We start from the raw sequence: 19,210 nt of genomic DNA, 5'->3' as shown, positions 1-19,210 counted from the left end.
TTTAAGAGTGAAACTAAAATTCATATATTTAAATGAAAGATTGTCAACATAGAAAGATAGGAAACTAAATGAAAACCCCTAAACTTAAAAAATATAAAACATCCCAGAAAAATAAAAACACCAAGACTTGACTCGTAATAGTAAATATAAAGATCTAAAACTACTATACTAAAGCAATTAAGTAGATAACTAAATCTTGTAAATTCTCTTCGCTAATTTGAAATATAGTCGTTCTTTTTATAGTCTATACTTGTGATTCAACTCCATCATCGAAAAATCTACGCCAGAACCAATGTTTCTTCCAAACTCTTTTATTCATCTCATCAATGGGAATTCCCTTGGTCTCTGGCAGCAAGAACACAGCAAAGATTCCCATGAAAACAATCCATGCAACAAAGAAGAAGAATATGCCAGACCTCATGTGGCACAACATCGTCAGAAAGGCTTGAGCTATGATGAACGTGCATATCATGTTCGTGCTCACCGCAAAGAAGAAGCCCGATGTTCGTGTTTCCAATGGGAAGATCTCACTTGGAATCAACCAACCTAGAGGACCCCACGACCAGGCGAAACCCGAGACAAAAACGCAGATTAGGAGCACGACTATAATGGCATAGAGCTTAGGAATGGCGTTTGTTGAGTGCAATTGGGTTGCGAGAATTGCTCCGGTCAAACCCTGCATATAAATTTATTTGTGCATTCATAAGATTAATCATGGTAAAAGGGATTATTTTTTGACGTAAAAGGATTATTATTCTGCTGTATATGTGCTATCGGATTATTAAGAATTTACCTGAGAAATAAGCATTTGGATGGAGGCTTCAATAAGTAAAAATCTTCTTCCAACTCTATCAACTCCAAAGATTGCAACCAAAGTCGAAAGACAATTGATAGAACCCGTGACAACAGCTGACAGCAAAGATGCATCTCCCGAGATCCCCATAGTCTGAAAGAGTACGGGAGCATAAAACATGATCACATTAATCCCTGTAAATTGTTGGAATACTTGCAGAATCGTGCCACAGAAGAGTTGTGGAAAACTGGATCGTTTCATCAGGTTCCTAAAAGGGTGCTTGATCTTCTTCGCAGTTTCTGTGGCTTGCAGAATTTCACTGTACTCTTTTTCGACATCTTCTACACCTCGGATTTTCTTGAGAACCCTTAAGCCTTCCTCCGTATGATCACGCTCGATCAGGCTAGCGGGTGTTTCAACAATGAGAAGGGAGCCTAAACCGAGGAAAATGGCCGGCAGTGCAGCACCACCAAGAGATATTCTCCAACCATAAGGATGGATATTTGTTGTGATATAGTTGACTAAATTAGCAATCAAGATGCCTACGGTGATCAGCATCTGAAAGCATATGTTTAGGCCTCCCCTGTATTTTGCCGGAGCGATTTCTGATATAAATAGCGGCACTGCCTGCTATCAAAAAGATTTTTAATAAAATAAAACTTATATCGTGTGTTACTTTGATTGGATATGACTTTATATATATGTGTATGCATATATATAAATATGTGTGTGTGTGTGTGTAGATACCTGGTTGCCGAACCCAACACCAGCACCCAAACAAAGTCGGCCGATTATAAGCATAGGAAGATTCAGAGCAGCGGTGTTGAGAATAACTCCGACGAAGAAGAAGGCGGCGGCCATCTGCATGGTGCGTTTGCGGCCCAACTTCTTGCAACAAAAAGATGCGAAGAAACTGCAAACCACAGCTGCCAAGTATAAAGAAGACGTGAAGCGTTGACGCGTCTGGTTATTCTATTTACAGTAGTTGTCTTCTTTAACTCTATGTTTCTTTTCGTAAACTACTGGGAAGAACTTCAACAAGAAATCATCCATGGACGTCACTCCTCCTGCATGCAGTTAAGCTGTTAAATAACATGTATAGTTTAATTTTGATCAATTAAGATTCTGTCAAGGGTCTTGTATTTATTACGTACCAGATATGCCGATATCATATCCAAACATGAGACCTCCAAATGCAGCGATGATGGAACATACCACCACCTGTTTGGTGAGCTTTGCTGGGGAGTTGACATCGCCGCCACCGTTCTGAATAGGTTTGATTGCCGGTGCCATTGACGTGCTTATAATCACGAGAAATATTAAAGATCGAAATTACTTGAATAACTTGGCTCGCTAGTTGCTGGAGTCTTGTTCAGTGCGTGAAAACAATGAGGAGGAAATTGGCCGTGCATCCGCAGATATATATAATGGTAATGAATCTTAGTGTCCCTATCATAATTGGATTATAGATATGGATTGAATTCTAATATATCTCTAATTCTTGAGCTTTGCTTCTACCCCAACTAGGAAACTTTCGCGGATTTGCTAATGTTTTAAACAAAGTTTAAATAAAATTTTATAAAAATAAATTTCATCGAGATGTAATCGATCAATATAAATTATACGAATTTTCTTTTACTTTATATTTTATGATTTACTCTGTTAACTGTAAATAGATAATTGTGTACAAAAGTGCAAAATCAAATTTATATAATTAAATAGTAAACGCAATAACAAAATTAGATTTTTGTCTATCTAGTTTATTTATAAAAGATTAGATTTATGTTTATCTAGTTTATTTATAAAAAATTTCTATTGATTAATATGCCGAGAGATTTTGGTAACAAAACAAAATATAAATTTGATATTTTTTGGGTTNAAAATCATGGTTTTAAGGAATTTTTCCTATATATGTTTTTGTAATAAGAATCCCTATATTCAAAAAAATCTATCTGCCAAGTTTTAAATTAATTTTTCTAATTTTTAAAATTCGAATGGAACAGTATGGTATATTTTATACGTGTAAGTGGATATAATTATTGCACCTAGCCAATAATTAATTGTCCCTTGCAATTAATAGAAATTAAGGTCTCAAATTTCTTTTTTCCAAAAAAAAAAAAAGGTCTCAAATTTCTCAATGAATATTATTTCTAACAGATTATCCCTTAATTTGAAATTTGAGTACAAAGTAGGTAACCAAAGTCTGAAAGAAACATTTTATCAAAAAATCGTAAGAGAGGAAAAAATTGTGAGATTTGAGATAAAATACGGATAAGTTAATATGAAAATTATTCGCAATCAAAGTTATGTAACAAATTATGTTGGTGTAAAACTAGAAATAAACTTTGGTGTTACATTAACACAACAAGATGGTTACTATGAGGTGTTGAAGACTAATTATTTTCAGTAAATAAATTCCAAAATGACAATTTTTTTTAAATAACACACACATACATATATTTATATATGCTAGACAAGTGCATATGCGTTGATGTGTGCAGTTAACTGGTGAAAATATATGTACAAATTTTTTTTATGACATGTGAACTCGCATCCGCTAGTTTTCTTTTGGTACGTACCAGATAAACTCACATGCTAACGCAGTAGCATTCAAACCACGCTAGCTAGGTAAACCGCACTATGCAAACTCTGTTCGACAGGATAACGTCGAGAAAGTGTTGATATGATATATTTATAAAATTTAGATGATATTTAAAGGCGTTCGAATAACGACACCTTTTTTGCTTGATTTTGACAAATTGACAACTCCTTCCATAGAGTGTTATAATATAAATCTTCACTTTTTTGGTATAATCAACATGTATCTCATCGTCTTTGACATCTATTATGTCTTTTTTTTCCTCTCTTCCTCTAGAAGGCACGTTTCTTTGACATAATTTGTCTTGCTTTCAACATATTATTTTCTTGTTTTTTTCTTTATTTTTTTATTCGATCATCTTTCTTTTCTTGCTATATGTTTCATTGTCAAATGAATTGTCGGTTTTTCATGATCGTCTATTATGATTTCTAAGTAAGAGTTGTTTTTAGTCGTCATAAATAGACCTGTTTATGACTAAAAGTATTACAAGAAATGTACTCTTCAACAATATAACTAATTAACGTGCCACAATTCCTCGAACATCATTATTCTTGTTGCGTTATCATATTCATACATGTTATATCAATATTGTCAACCTATATATGTAAGGTTAAATAAATTTTTTATAATTATTTTTCTGTTATCATAAAAAAAATACTTGAAAATCTTTTCAAATGACATTACCTTAGAACTATATCCACATTTAATTTGATTCAATTCACGCAACTAACCTTGTTCGTTGTTTATGTAACAGCTTTGTAACAAGAATTACATGTATCATAGTGGATGATATAATTTCAATTTCTTTTATTGTTTTTCAGATATAGTAATAGATATTCGTTTAAAAAACAAAACATATTTTCTTCGATCGAGTCAATATTTTGTTTTATAGTATTTTATATTTCTTGGAACAACTTACAGAATCAATTATAATGTTTTAAAATATCAAGAAGAGACGACATATAACATAATAAAGATATGCATGCGAGATATCATGCAAACATGCTTACAAAATCTATTAAGGCAGATCTGAGATATTATTTTTGAATTATCATTGTTTATTTAATATAGAACTATATAATATAAATTTTAATTTAAAACTATTTTAATTTAAAACTATTGTTATATATAAGTATATCAATTTATTGAGTGGGACTTTAAAGTCTCTACATTTGGCTATTTTGTTATTAAATATTTACAAATGGATTTGTTAAAAATTCTCTATAAATCAGACATTATTTATAATTTTTTTAAACTTAAATAAACTTCAATCTAGTAATGCAATTTTTTTTATAGTAGGTCTTTTGTGAGACGGTCTCACGAATCTTTATCTGTAAGACGGATCAATCTTACCGATATTCACAACAAAAAGTAATACTATTAGCATAAAAAGTAATACTTTTTCGTGGATGATCCAAATAAGATATTCGTCTCACAAAATACGACCCGTGAGACCGTCTCACACAAGTTTTTATCATTTTTTTATTTTTATTGATTATTTGAAGATATTTTTACAACTTTTACTGTAATAATTTATTTAAAATATATTTTCATTAAAAGTGAATTAATCCATATATATTAATTGAAACAAACATTTTATTTCGAAGAGAGGTATACAAAAACATCGCAATTTGATTTATTTTAAATTTTTTGGGTGTAATTGTTGAATAACAAAATCAGTGCAATTTACTCAAAACCAGCCGTGGTCTTCATCGTATCCAAATTTTCGTGGATTACGGTCCCAAATCCGCACACCACAAATCTTCTGAGATTTTTCATTTCTATCCCATTTTTTCCTCATCAAGATTTTATTTTGATTCGTTGATTTGATCTCTATGATTGAAGGTGCCCATTTTCATTTTAAATATGGTATATTTTGATTCTCCCTTCTTTCTTTTCCCTATCTAGATGGAGATTGGATGGGTATATGAAATTTGTTCATGGTTTTCTTTAATATATTGTGGGAATAGATTCAAGATCGATTTATGTCAGAAACTAGTTCCTATTGTTTCAGTTTTTTTTTTTGTTTTTTTAATTGGATATTTTGTCTGTGCCATTTATTTTTGGAGTTATGGGTGCTAAGTTTGAAGTTGCATTACATGAATTTGTTGTGCTTTTCGTTAATGTGCTGAAAATCGGAGCTTAATTTAGCTAAATGTGATCTATTGCCTTGCCAATTTGTGCTTACTCTAGATTAGTATAAAGAATAGTATTGGGCGAATCAACTTAGGCAGCTAGGGTCTACTACGTAAGCTATGAGTGACTCAAACATGGGACTTAGCATAAGAAAACCAACTTGTTTGAAAGTTGTTGGGTGAAAGAGGAAGGGAGTCCAACCCATAAACAGAGTCTAGATGTAAACTCATACCAGTTGTAAAAGAGAGATTCTAATCCTGTTTTAAGGACCAAAACCAATTCTTTGGAAAATATATGATGTATTTGCTCAAGATTATGGTCTATGGACTTGTACAAGATGGGATCTTCAACAAAGATATCCAATATTTTCAAAGTTTTAAAACAAGACAACCAACTTTGTGCATCACCAATTCAGTGATTTATTTATATTTTTTGTAACGATTTATTCCCAATCATTGACTTAATCTACCGATTCAACTTTCATCCAACTTAAAGAAGATACTAAAAAATTAAAGTTGCATCTTAGAAAATTAAGCTGTTTAGTATGGATTACAGGACAAAGATCTCAGTCCCTGTACATTTTAGCTTCATAAATTCTTTATCACTGTGTTAAAAAAAATTGCTCAAATTCATGAACACCTTTGCAAAATTTACAACTTCATGCACCCTATCTGTAAAGTTGCAAACAAGCGAAGTAACTATAAGAGCAAACCAAAAACCAAAATAGATGGAAACAGTTGGGCGATTAATTCAGTATTGTCCTTTTCACATTAAGTGAAAAACCTAAATGAAACAAGAAAATCCAGTGAAGAGAAGAGAGGTTTTGACCCTGATAAGCATTGTAACTACTATCTGAAATTGAAATACATTTTTTTTATTTAATGACTTATTCTTGTTGTGGTTTTTGAGAAATAATTTTGTGAGGATATTTAAAACATTGAATCATTTTTAAATTAATTAATTTTTGTTTTATCTTTTTAAAGAGTTACTTCATTTTATTTTATTAGATGAAATACTTGTGTAAAATAAGTATTACTTCAATGATAACATTTAAGTTGGTGGATAAACTATTGGCCTGATATTTGAAGCAATGCTGATTTGATGTTGATAATGTGATTGGTGCAGATTATTTACTTGCTTTAGCGACGGTATATTGTGACATGTCAATCTTTGTGTGAAGAAAGTATTGCATATAAAAGATATGCTAAGAAATCATGTTTTCGCTTCCACTTACATTTACCGGGTTATGAGTAAAGTACATAGGTTTAATTTTATCAAATTAAAGATGAGAAATGTAAAAGATCTAAGAAGATGCATAGAAAAGAATATATGATTTCTTGGTGAATGCTTGGAGGTGTTTTCATTACAGAATCATCTAAAAGCAGCATTTGAAGAACAATTGCTGAAACCTTTGCATGATTGATCAATGTCTGATCTATTTCAAGATATAGCTTTAAAAATTAAGTTATTTTTGTAGGTCTACCACTCCAGTTTTCTCGATGATGAAGAAACTACTAAAGCATGTGGATGCCCTTTGCTTCCCTTGAAAAGCCACGTAAAAGGACCAGCTCCTGTATCAGAGCTAGGTGAGATTCACCCCCATGATACTTCGATCAGATTGATAGAAGATTTTGCATCAATAATGTTAGAATATATATGCAGATAGCACGGATGTAGTTGATGAGGCGATAACATTCTTTCGAGCCAATGTCTTCTTCAGAAACTTTGAAATCAAGAGTTCAGCTGATAAGCTGCTTATCTACTTGACATTTTATGTTAATATTGCTCTGAAGAGGCTTGAAGGCTGCAGAACTTTAGCCGAAGGAACCAAAGCAATTATTAGTTTGGGACTGGAAACTGTGCCTGTTCCTGGAGAGCCTGGATTTCCGTTTCCAGGACTATTTACTCATCCACAATCTAGACAAGAAGCAGGTAAAGCATCGTATTGATAGGCTTGTCACTTTTTTTATCAAAGAGAAGAAAAATCGAAGGTACTTATATAGTTAATATTTGCATTGGTTTTTCCTATGTTCTGATGCTGCAGCAAGTACCCGGTTTCTTTGTCAGATCATACCGATCCAAAACCACCCACTATGATATATAATAACCAACTAAATAAATGGTCTGAAAACTTTTTTCAGTTTTCTACGCATTTAAAATCATTAAAAATCTTGTTCTGTTCAACTTCGTTTATTGAATCTGAACCCTACATGCATCTTGTTCAGTATTTTCTTCCTCTTATTACTTATAGAACTGATCCAGATATTGAAAATTTTAATTTGTTTGCTTGAACTGTATCTAAGATTTCTACTAATCGTAAATTGGCATCGCAGAGATTCTATCTTGGCCATACTTAGCTTCAAACCTTTGTTTTTTTTCTGAGTTTCATCTTCAAGATTTCAACTTTTAATCGACTTGATATGTGGTCTAAGAATTTAGACTTTCTCATACTTAAACGACAAACTCCAAACATTTTTTTTTAAAAAACAAACTCCAAACAGTATTGTTTTGTGTATCATTAGTCCATTTAATGTTTACTGTCCAATGTATTAGTTATTGTCGTTTCTTGATTGCACTTTCTGGACACAGAACTATTCCGGAATTATTTGAAGCAGATACGGGAAGAAACTAGTGGAAGATTATTGAGTGTGGCATATCGACCGAATGGAACTCCAAACAAATGGTGGCTGGCCTTTGCTAAGAGAAAGTTTATGAACATCATCCATACAAATGATTTGTCCTGATGCGTGATCTATTGCTTAGAAAAGTAAAAATATGTCTGGCTATCTTGTGCTATGTGATACTTGGCTAATGTTTTGCTCATGTATTTGACTTTTGAAATATCGGTAACTGAGGCACTTTTGCTTATATCGCATGTTGCTGAAGGCACAGATATACTATATTTGTTGTTATTTGTACTCTATTTATGAATAAATTTTCACATTAATTGGAGCGTAGGTTAAACAAAATGGATTTTGAAGGTAGAGGTACACTTCATTTTTTGTTATTCGCATTCTACTGGTGAATAAATTTTAAACATCAACTGAAACTTAGATAAAACAAAATGAAGTTTTAATATAGAAGATGGTCGGAAAAACTTTACAAAAAATATACATATGAAGGACCGTGTAATAAGAAGTATGACACGCAGAAGACAAAGTTGGCATGGAAACATGGGTTTCATGTGAAAACGTCAGTCTTAGAATCCCACTATTCCCAAAATAATCACTACAACATGCAGATGTAGTTGTATGTCTATATTAGGTTATTATTAAAGTATAACTTTAATAAGAATATTACTCGAATAATCGTTGCATCTATTTCTACAGTGGACTTGAACAGTCGTTTGGTACTCACAATGTCGGCCTCCAGTCGTTTTAAAATACCATACTTCACCCAAGTCCAATTATTCTTTTTTGGTGGACCAAGCTAAGTTAAGAGAATATGTACTCATACAATTTTGCCATATTATAAATTTATTTTTAATCTTTTCCCTCGATTTAGAATAACAGAAATGAAAAGATCAAAGAAAAAGATGCAGGAGACGAAACACTCGGTTTGAGCGTAAATATTAGGTTATTATTCTCTCGAATATTACATATGCACCAAGAATATCATTAAATTTGATCCGGTTTTAAATATATATAATCGACACGGAATAATTTCTTTTTATCGCGCACTTGTTAATTAGGAAGGTAGAAATAGTAAGGTAAAAAAGATAATAAACTTGACATTATTCTCATTTCCTCGACGTATATTGTGTCTTCTCTCGCATTTTTTCACGCTTCTGAATTTTTTTCTTCAATTGAATATCTTTTTGGTTGGCAATCGCTTTTGCGCTCAATCACATTACTTCTCTTTTTCGTGCATATTATTTTTTCCTCGTCTCGTGATTTTATTGTTGTCTTAACTAATAACAATGTGGCAAGAGTTTTGTTAGAATCGATATACAATGTCTTGAGGCCCCTATGAGTCTAGTCGGATGTAGACCTGTCCATGATCTAGGTCTCGCCCAGACCCGGCCCGTGGCTAAGTCTAGTCGGAGGCAGCTCTTTTTCAGCTCAAATTGGGAAAATTACAATTTTGATTTTATAATTTGTATGTTTCCAATCTTTGATTTGATCTAGCTAGTTGTCGGTCGATTCATGATATCGGTCGACGGTCAACTAAATTGCAAATTTATTTATGTTTTTTTTTTATCATTTTTCATTAGAGCATTGACATGACATCAGACATATCAACAATATCTGACGCCGTTCAACAACTTTTGGTGCTACATCATAATTATATGGTGTCATATCAATCGTTTCCTGCAACATGTCAACAGTTAATAAATTGATCAACAACATGATAAAAATGAAAAATATACAAATTACAAAATCAAAAATATAATTCACTCACTAAAGGTTGTGCCAAAGCATCGATAAAGGTCGATGGACTTTGTCAAATCACTAACAAGATAAGAATTTCCAATTCGATTTATCCGGAATTTCTATTTGATATGATGAAAAATAACTGTGGATAAGAATAATTTGTTTATATCAATATAATCACACAATAGCAATCGTAGTTTGTAACACACACATAGTAGCAATTTTTTTTTACAAGAAAATTAAAAGTGATTCAATATTTAATTTTATGCACGTTTCTTATTATTATTATAAGGATACTCACTTGAAAAAATTCACACACACAATGGGTTAATAATCATTTATATTTCAACAGTTTAACGCACACATGCATGCATGCACATAACATTAAAAATTAGATTGGTCAAAGTTCGAGTCATATATTCTCTAAAAAAATCTACTATCATTATTATTATATCTTGCCAATCACATGCTATACTAATTATTATTGTCGGCTAAATTGATAGCAAAATGGATTAATTGTCGTGATCATATTATTTAACACAAAAATTCATATAAGACGATATGATATATAAATTTTATAAAACAAATATTTTATTTGAGTCATATTAAAAAAAATATGAATACGTCTATTAATAAGAAGAGTCACGAGATATCTACTCGTTATCTAATTATTTTGATTAAACTCATTTTTCACACACACACATATATAACGAGGTTGAATGGCCATATGATCGAAATCAAATTCAGGAAAAAATACATGTAATATTGACTGTCGACAATTACGAAATTTCGATTATTTGATTTTCAATTTCAATTCGGAGTGGCTTTATCAACATCACCACCCAGCAAAATCCCCCTCCTCTCCATTTCTCTGTCGTGCGAACACGTGTGTGTGTGTATGTACACGCATACATTTGCGAATATTCGAATCAATTGCAGTGCAGACTCCACATACACGCAGGGGAGCTGTGGTGATTCTGGTGGTGGCGGGGAATGGCGGGGAATGATTGGATAAACAGCTATCTGGAAGCGATTCTTGATGTCGGGCCCGGGCTGGAAGAGGCGAAGTCGTCGTTGCTGCTGCGGGAGAGGGGGAGGTTTAGTCCCACGCGGTACTTCGTGGAGGAGGTGATCACGGGATTCGATGAGACCGATCTCCACCGCGCTTGGGCCCGAGTATGTATGTTTCGTGTTGTGAGTTTGTGTTCTGTTCGTATAATGTGCGTCCCTGTATGTCTTTTACTGTCCATGGGTGTGTGAATTTTTTGTTCAGGCACAGGCGACTCGGAGTCCACAGGAAAGGAACACGAGGATGGAGAATATGTGCTGGCGTATTTGGAATTTGGCTCGCCAGAAAAAGCAGGTTGGTTTTTTTTCCTTGATTTTTTTTCCATGTTTCAGTACTTGATTTTTCTTTTTGAAGTTCCTCTTCTGAGTTTCGTTTGTTTAGGTGATGACGCCCCGATCCCTGCTTGGGAAGGAAGTCTGAATTAAAATTCTAGATGCATATTTGAAGTGTTATGTTGTGCGAGTCGCTTAATGATTTGGAACCTAATATACATATCTGTGCGTAATGGTAAAAGATTATTGCTTTATTAATTAATTTATACGCTAAATGGCTCACTCTTATATCAACTGTATCGTTGCCTGTAAAATATTTGAAAATCACGAAGAACTATGTGGTTTGCGGGCGAGTTTTTCAGTTTGAGGCTATTTACTTAATTTTTCGATAAGCACGAACGGAAATACCATCATGGCATATTTAAGTCGAACAGAATCTATCCTTTTTGTTTACAGTTCTGGTGTTAAGGGGGAAGTTGTGGAGTGATGGCAAGTGTTTTTAGATTGACCTGATTTTTCGATATATTTTCTTTACACTCTGTTTTTCACTGGCCAGCCTTGTTACAGATTACTAGTAATGATATAAGTTATTGGACAAGAGCATACTAGATTTGCTAACCATAGTTCAACTTTGTCGTTCTTTGGTTCTTTTGCTTATTTTACCTTCTGATTAGTGTCATTTCATAAGTGCGTGCTGAATTCAGTTAATATGCATGCATACTTCGAATCCTTCCTATTTATCGTGGCCTTAATTGATGGCATATGGGCGTGACAACTATGAGTATTCTAGCTCAAAAATCCATGTGTATTAACTTCTTTTAAATGTATTACAAAATATGTAATCGACATGTGTTTAATTTGCTTCTACATTGTGATCATTTTGTGGTTGCATTCTGGATATTTCCGTTTTCTTTTTACTTGTTCTGAATGTGCTTTAATTGTGCACATAGTTCTTAAATGTGCATAAATCTCACACCCAGCCATGTGGTGCAAAAAGGTGCAACTGAAGGACACATATCAAAAACTCAAGACTAACAGAAAGGGATTCTGAATCCAGGGTGAAATTCGATCTAATAGCTATTCATATTTATTTGTGCACTAATGAAATTTTGTATGCTTCGATAGTATGCAGAAAACATGAGAGAATTTTCACGATATACGTAGATTCTATACAATTATAAGTTAGCAGACCTCGCATCTCCCTGGCCTTTCTCCTATGCTTCAAGGCGGCTTTAATGTGCCATGCATCTTTAATAACCATGAAGTATGATACAGTTTCCTTAAAATAATGCTATAGTATCGCCATTAATTTAAGGCTCAAAGATGACTATGATTTGTTTGTTTGACTTATTGTTCGTCTTTTTGACAATGATTTCTTTTATCCCTTTTTACATCAACGGTATTACAAACCATGTTACATACTTTTAATGTTGGGAGTCTTAGAAAATATTGTATCATTTTCTGCTGTTTTTTTTTTTTTTGTAAATTATATTTTCTATCAGTAGTGTAATTGAGTTGCCATTATTTCTTTAATTTGTAGCTTGAAGGTGAGGAAGCCCAGAGGATGAATAAACGTCGACTTGAACGGGAAAGGGGTCGAAAAGAAGCGGTTGCTGACATGTCAGAAGACTTATCAGAGGGGGAGAAAGGAGATGCCGCTGGTGATCTTTCATCTCATGGAGAAAGCAATTGAGGTCGATTTCCGAGAATTAGTTCTGTTGACACATTAGAGACATGGATTAATCAACAAAAAGGGAAACGATTGTACATCGTATTGATTAGGTATAACGTAAATCTGTCATGTCTTATATTTCATATGATTAAAAAGGTATTTGGTGTTGATATCCTGTATTTCACGTGTTATTTATTAATCAGGTATTTGATAACCTTACTTGGTTTTGCTGCTATAGCCACTTTTAACTAAAATAAAGTTAGATAATCATTCTTCTGTGTCAAAATGATTATTCTCGAGCATTGACTTCCTTGTGCTGATGAATTTTTTTGACCGCCAGGAAATGAAGGGAACTCATATATTTGAACATGCAGAATTTATTATTTGATGCCCTTGCCTAAATATAACGATACAGAAATGGTGTGCAACTTAATATGTGCTTGCTGACACAAGCTCTCTCTCAGCATTCATGGCTTGATACGCGGTGAAAACATGGAGCTTGGTCGTGATTCTGATACTGGCGGTCAGGTATGTATTATGTGCTGCTCCCAGGGGAATTTTATGTCATTTTCATATGTTAATACCGTCGGTGCTTCAAAAATTCTGGGATTGTTTCTCGATTTGTCAAACTTGTTCTCAGTTGATTCAATATCAACTTTCTTATGGAGAATGCTTTACTTTCCTTTTTCTATATTTTTCTTCAGGTGAAGTATGTAGTTGAGCTGGCAAGAGCTTTAGGCTCAATGCCAGGTGTGTATCGTGTTGATTTACTTACTAGACAAGTATCATCGCCAGAAGTAGACTGGAGCTATGGTGAACCCACAGAGATGCTACCTCCACGAAATTCAGAAGGTTTTGTGAATGAAGTGGGAGAAAGTAGCGGCGCGTACATCATTCGCATTCCTTTTGGACCTAAAGATAAATATATTCCTAAAGAACTTCTGTGGCCACATAGCCCTGAATTTGTTGATGGAGCTCTTAATCACATCATACAGATGTCCAAGGTTCTTGGCGAACAAATTGGTCATGGATATCCTGTCTGGCCTGTCGCGATTCATGGGCATTATGCAGATGCAGGTGACTCTGCTGCTCTTTTATTGGGTGCTCTGAATGTACCCATGATTTTAACGGGTCATTCATTGGGTCGCGATAAGCTGGAACAGCTTTTGAGACAAGGTCGATTGTCAAGGGATGAGATCAATTCTACCTTCAAAATAATTCGTAGAATAGAGGCAGAGGAGTTATCACTTGACGCTTCTGAGATTGTCATTACTAGCACCAGACAAGAAATAGACGAGCAGTGGCGTTTGTATGATGGTTTTGATCCAATTTTAGAGCGTAAATTACGAGCAAGGATTAAGCGTAATGTGAGCTGTTATGGAAGATTCACGCCTCGCATGGTTGTGAGTACTTGAATTCCAGTTTTAGATCCCATACTACTCAGAGTCTAAATATTTTTTGCTAATCAAATTTATCTTTTAGCCTGTTATCATAGTTTCTCTCTCAGTATAGTGAATGATAAATACTCCTACATGGCACATGCTTTGAATGTGAATTTGTTATGTGGTCCCGTTGTCTCTGAACTTGTCCGAAACTCTTTGGTTTTTATGATTTACTTAAAACACGTGGCTAAGCTATTAATTCATTTGTGCGTTTTTTAGTATTGGTTTGTTTTAATCTGCTTCAAAAATCAAGTTGCTCTTACTATCATTGGATCATATCCAATACACAAATTTACTCATCTTTTACCGTTCACACTTCATGATACCAAATACACACATATTTCTAAATTCAAGATATCTGACCTGCAATAGAAAAAATAAAGTTACAATCTAACAACAAAACATCACATTTAAGAATTTCTTCCAAACTCTTGCAAAGTCTTTGAATTGAAAAAAGTTGGAAGCCCTGCCAAATACCACCTAAAATACTCGATTTTAACTTCTCCTTGATCTTCTAAAAATTTGGCGATCTGTCTTGATGTTATTTAGTTTCATCTCCTATGAAAACGGCTGCTGTAAAGGTATTCTTTCTGTCTTTGTCTCGATTCTCATATTCTGAGTTCCCTTCAGGAGGTGGGGTAGGCAAGTTGAGGGTACATTGGGGATTTTTTTACTCAGAGTGAGTTTGTAATCTCAGGTAATACCACCTGGGATGGAATTTCATCATATTGTTCCTCATGATGGAGATATGGATGCAGAAACAGAAGCAAGTGAAGGTGGCAAGTCTCCAGATCCAGCTATTTGGGTAGAGGTTAGACTAAAATACTGCACTCTGTTGCTAATATGGCAGTACTTTTTAGATAGATTTAATTTTCAAAATTCATTAAATAGTTAACACCTTAAATTTTTGTTTCTTGAGTTAATGCTAGTATCTAATAATGTGACCCGTGCAGATAATGCGCTTCCTTTCAAATCCAAGGAAGCCTATGATACTTGCACTCGCAAGGCCAGATCAAAAGAAAAACCTCACTTCTTTGGTAAAAGCATTTGGAGAGTGCCGTCCTCTGAGGGAACTTGCTAACCTTGTAAGCTGCCACCCGAACACATTTTTGTGGAATGCTTTAACTCCATTGCATTGAGTGATTGTACCTGTATTGCCATTTTTATTTGTTTCCCTTATATTTTGCAGGCATTAATAATGGGTAACCGTGACAATATTGATGAAATGTCAAGCACTAATGCTTCGGTTCTTTTATCAATCCTTAAGATTATTGATAAATATGATCTCTATGGTCAAGTGGCATATCCAAAACATCACAAGCAAGCTGAAGTTCCAGAAATCTATCGCCTAGCAGCAAAGACTAAGGTACTCTCATGTTTTTTTTGTAGCTCAAGCAATATTCTTTGGTAATTCAAAGAATTTAGTGAATTAAACATGCATCATGCCAATTGGACTGTTGTACTAACATTGAAACTACTAAACAAATATATGAGTCCACTCTCTTTCTCAAAATACCAGCCCATACATGGTTGAGAAAAGACTGGAAAGTGGAACAGACCTATAAACTTTCATATTAATTTCACAGTCAGTAACTGTAGCTTTCGTGTGCAACTGTGCCTTATTGATTCCTGTCAAAAAGGAACAATTTCCCGATGGCGTGGGAGGTGACTTTGAGAAACAATAACAGTATAGTAAAGGTTCGGACTTGGCACCTTGTAGTTTTATTGTTAGCTAGAATTATTGTAGAATTTTATATCCATTTTCTTCAATATAATACTCAACTGTTACTAATTTCTTGGTACAATGTTGATATCGGTTTAACTTTTGGATTTGGTAAGTTAACACTCTTAGCATTTCCCTCTCAAACACAAAATGTTGAGATAGCATCTAATCTGTGGCCTATGGCCTACTTATATGTCTGCAATTCTAGGACCAGGCGAGTGAATATTAAAGGACGTGTTTAATATAAACCCGACTGACCCTTCAGTCGTTTCCTTCTCCACAGCCTCAAAGATCTTTCTTACACATTCAGAAAGACCATCACCTTCATAACAATCCACAGCAATCACGAACACGTGTTTCCTCCTCCTCAATACAGGGAACTTACCATTCGCATATTGAATACCGTTGGGGTGGTGAAGGTTTAAGAAAGACTTTACTCCGATGGGCTTCTACAGCGGAGAAGAAGGGAGAAAGGGATGAACATCATGTTGTTGAAGATGAAGAGAAGTCAGCTGACTACTGCTATTCTTTCAAAGTTCAGAAGCCTGGAGTGGTAAGCCAATATTCTTTATTTTTCTATTTTTCTCGCAGTGTAATGGCACTGTATCAACAAATTGAAATATGCTGCAGCTCTTATTGTGTCCTCAAGTAGTTGCACATTGGTCCTGCCTAATTCCTTGATCTCATTAGTTTTGCTTTTTTATTGCCCGCCCTAGGTTACTATATCTCTACGTAATAGTAGAACATCCGATGCCATTTTAACAAGAACATTTGTCTTTCAGGTTCCCCCTGTTAAGGAACTAAGAAAGTTATTGAGAATTCAAGCACTACGTTGTCATGTTATTTATTGTCGAAATGGAAGTAAGATTAATGCGATTCCAGTCCTTGCTTCTCGTTCCCAAGCACTCAGGTACAACTTTTAATTGGCGATGATCTTTTCTTGTGAAATCTATACTTGCAGCCATTATATTATTTTCTAGAGTTTTTAGTACAGTGTCCTGCATTTGCTTGGCATTTCATTTATTTGTGTAGTATGCGCCATGGTAAGTTCTAAAACACTTGGATGCATACCCAAAAAAAAAACTTGGATGCGTACAATTTAATGCTGCTGGATGAGCGTCTCCAGGTACTTAACCTCCCACTCTTTCCACATGAGAAAAGTATTATGAAGATGGTTTTCTTCTTTCTTGCCTCAACTCATGCTTCTTACAACCAGACGTTATTTTTTTTAATCCATGACCTAGTCATCAAAATCATCACAGGGTGAATTGGGAAGGCTTGACTGTACATCCATTCGAACAACTAAATGGAGCTCTCATCATCCTCGTATCTTTGACCCCCTTCTCTGGTGTAGCATTTTGCATATCACCATGTTAAAATAAATGGAATCATAGCTTGACATGTAAAACTTGCTTTACAGGTATTTATATCTTCGCTGGGGTATGGACCTATCAAAGATTGTGGTTTTTGTCGGGGAAAGTGGGGACAGTGACTATGAACAATTGCTCGGAGGTGTTCACAAGTCTGTCGTGTTGAAAGGCGTTTGTAGTAGCACAAGCGACCAACTCCATGTGAACAGAAGCTACCCACTGACCGACGTCATATCCTATGATAGCCCTAACATTATCAGCATGCTTGAAGGATATAGCAGCTCTGATCTCCGAGCCTCATTGGCCGAGCTACTGTTACTCAAGTTCTAATTTTTGACTTATGACCACAAGTGCATACTTGCCAAAAATAATGAATGATGAATACTAAAATCTTACGGATTACATACTGTTGCTCACAGCACGGTGATACCATGTTGTGAAAGCATATACTTTGGGTTACACACTGTACATTCTTGAAACCTTTGAGATGTGAAAACTCTGTTTGGTTGCTCGATATGTTGCAAGAAAAACAGCCCGATTTTTAAGTTTATAAAACCTCGAACGGATACGTGAAGCTGGTGCCTTTGTTTACAGATTTCTTTGCTTTTGTTTACCTATAACACTGGCTGTTTTTATGGCACAACACAACAGGAAAGAATTCTATAATTCTTTCTTGTTTGCCACTATGTTGCGTCGTTCTCCTAAGTGTTCTGGTCGATGATTTTTATGGTGGAGATAGCTTGTTATCCTTCACCTAATTTACGCTGTGGTAACTGTCTGTTTGCATTATATCAGGGGGAGTGGTATGTTGTGTTTTTTAAGTTGACACTTTTATTTAATTTTTATATATTGATTGTAATATGGAAATTATTTTTCATAATTCACGATAACCTTTGCATGCCAACTTTCTCAAGTTGTGGTTGTAAATTAGTTAGCCATCATGTGTTACACTTGACGTACAATTTATTGTTCACAGCCTCAGTCTTAGCTAGGAATTAGGTGGCTTTGGCTCTTTATTATTTTGTTGCATGTTAGCTTGGTTGTATACATTGATTTTGTCCCTTCACACATATATATACTTAATACACGAACTTATGTGTTGCGTGTTTGTACGATTCAATTTTTTTTAAAAAAAATTGAAGTGTAATAAAATTTTGGAATTAGTTGGATTTATTTTATAAAATAGGGATACATTTATCTCTTTCGAGATATGTCAAAGTTAAAAAAAAATCAACTATATTTAAATGTTATATATATGTAAATGTTATATATATCTTATTGAGGTTTGTGAAAAATAAACACTGCCATCAAATTCGTATTAATCTTATATTTTTAACTCTTATATCTGTATTTATTTTACATTTTTAGGGGGTTAAATATAAGAAATATACAAACATGAGAGCTGCATGTAATGTTAAAAATTATCATATTTATTTGTTAATTTTCACAAATCTCAAGGGATGGATGTATATGTAATATTATAATATAGTTGATTTTTTTTTTTATCGCGACAAACATGTAATTAATCCTATAAAATAAGGTAATACTATAATTATCAATATTTGTACGGTTAAATTTGGTGAAGTATCAAAATGCATAAGACTAAATCTGATATTGAATTGAAAAATGTACCATGATATCAAGTGTTTATCTCTGTTACAACCAGATTTAATCTATAGTATTTAAGATATACAAATATATGTTTAGTCTTAAAACCCTACTCAACTCATGAAACGGTTCTTCAATCCGACTCAACTCGTG

At 34.0% G+C, this 19,210-nt stretch overlaps 1 protein-coding gene and 2 pseudogenes across 2 annotated transcripts; 2 read left to right on the top strand and 1 right to left on the bottom strand.

Annotated features, from left to right (window-relative positions):
- Positions 1–244: 244 nt before the first annotated feature.
- On the bottom strand, positions 245–2,086 carry LOC140968083 (sugar transport protein 8-like; annotated as a pseudogene).
- A 2,947-nt stretch (positions 2,087–5,033) lies between these two features.
- Positions 5,034–8,478, top strand: LOC140968088 (actin-related protein 2/3 complex subunit 3-like). Of its 2 annotated transcripts, XM_073428930.1 has the most exons (5): positions 5,037–5,261; positions 6,654–6,732; positions 7,006–7,114; positions 7,191–7,460; positions 8,118–8,478. In XM_073428930.1, exons 2-5 carry the CDS (start codon positions 6,730–6,732, stop codon positions 8,270–8,272), a joined length of 537 nt encoding a protein of 178 aa, XP_073285031.1. In that variant the 5' UTR covers positions 5,037–5,261; positions 6,654–6,729; the 3' UTR covers positions 8,273–8,478. The 2 variants fall into 2 exon arrangements, with proteins under 2 accessions (XP_073285030.1, XP_073285031.1); XM_073428929.1 differs by lacking the exon at positions 6,654–6,732 and having other exon boundaries at positions 5,034–5,261.
- Positions 8,479–10,657: 2,179 nt separating this feature from the next.
- Positions 10,658–17,896, top strand: LOC140968101 (probable sucrose-phosphate synthase 1; annotated as a pseudogene).
- The last annotated feature ends 1,314 nt before the right edge of the window (positions 17,897–19,210 follow it).

This window comes from Primulina huaijiensis, unplaced genomic scaffold (genome assembly GCF_012295235.1).
Source record: "Primulina huaijiensis isolate GDHJ02 unplaced genomic scaffold, ASM1229523v2 scaffold3245, whole genome shotgun sequence".
Classification (NCBI taxonomy): Eukaryota; Viridiplantae; Streptophyta; class Magnoliopsida; order Lamiales; family Gesneriaceae; genus Primulina; species Primulina huaijiensis.
This window is presented reverse-complemented; position numbering and strand designations above follow the sequence as displayed.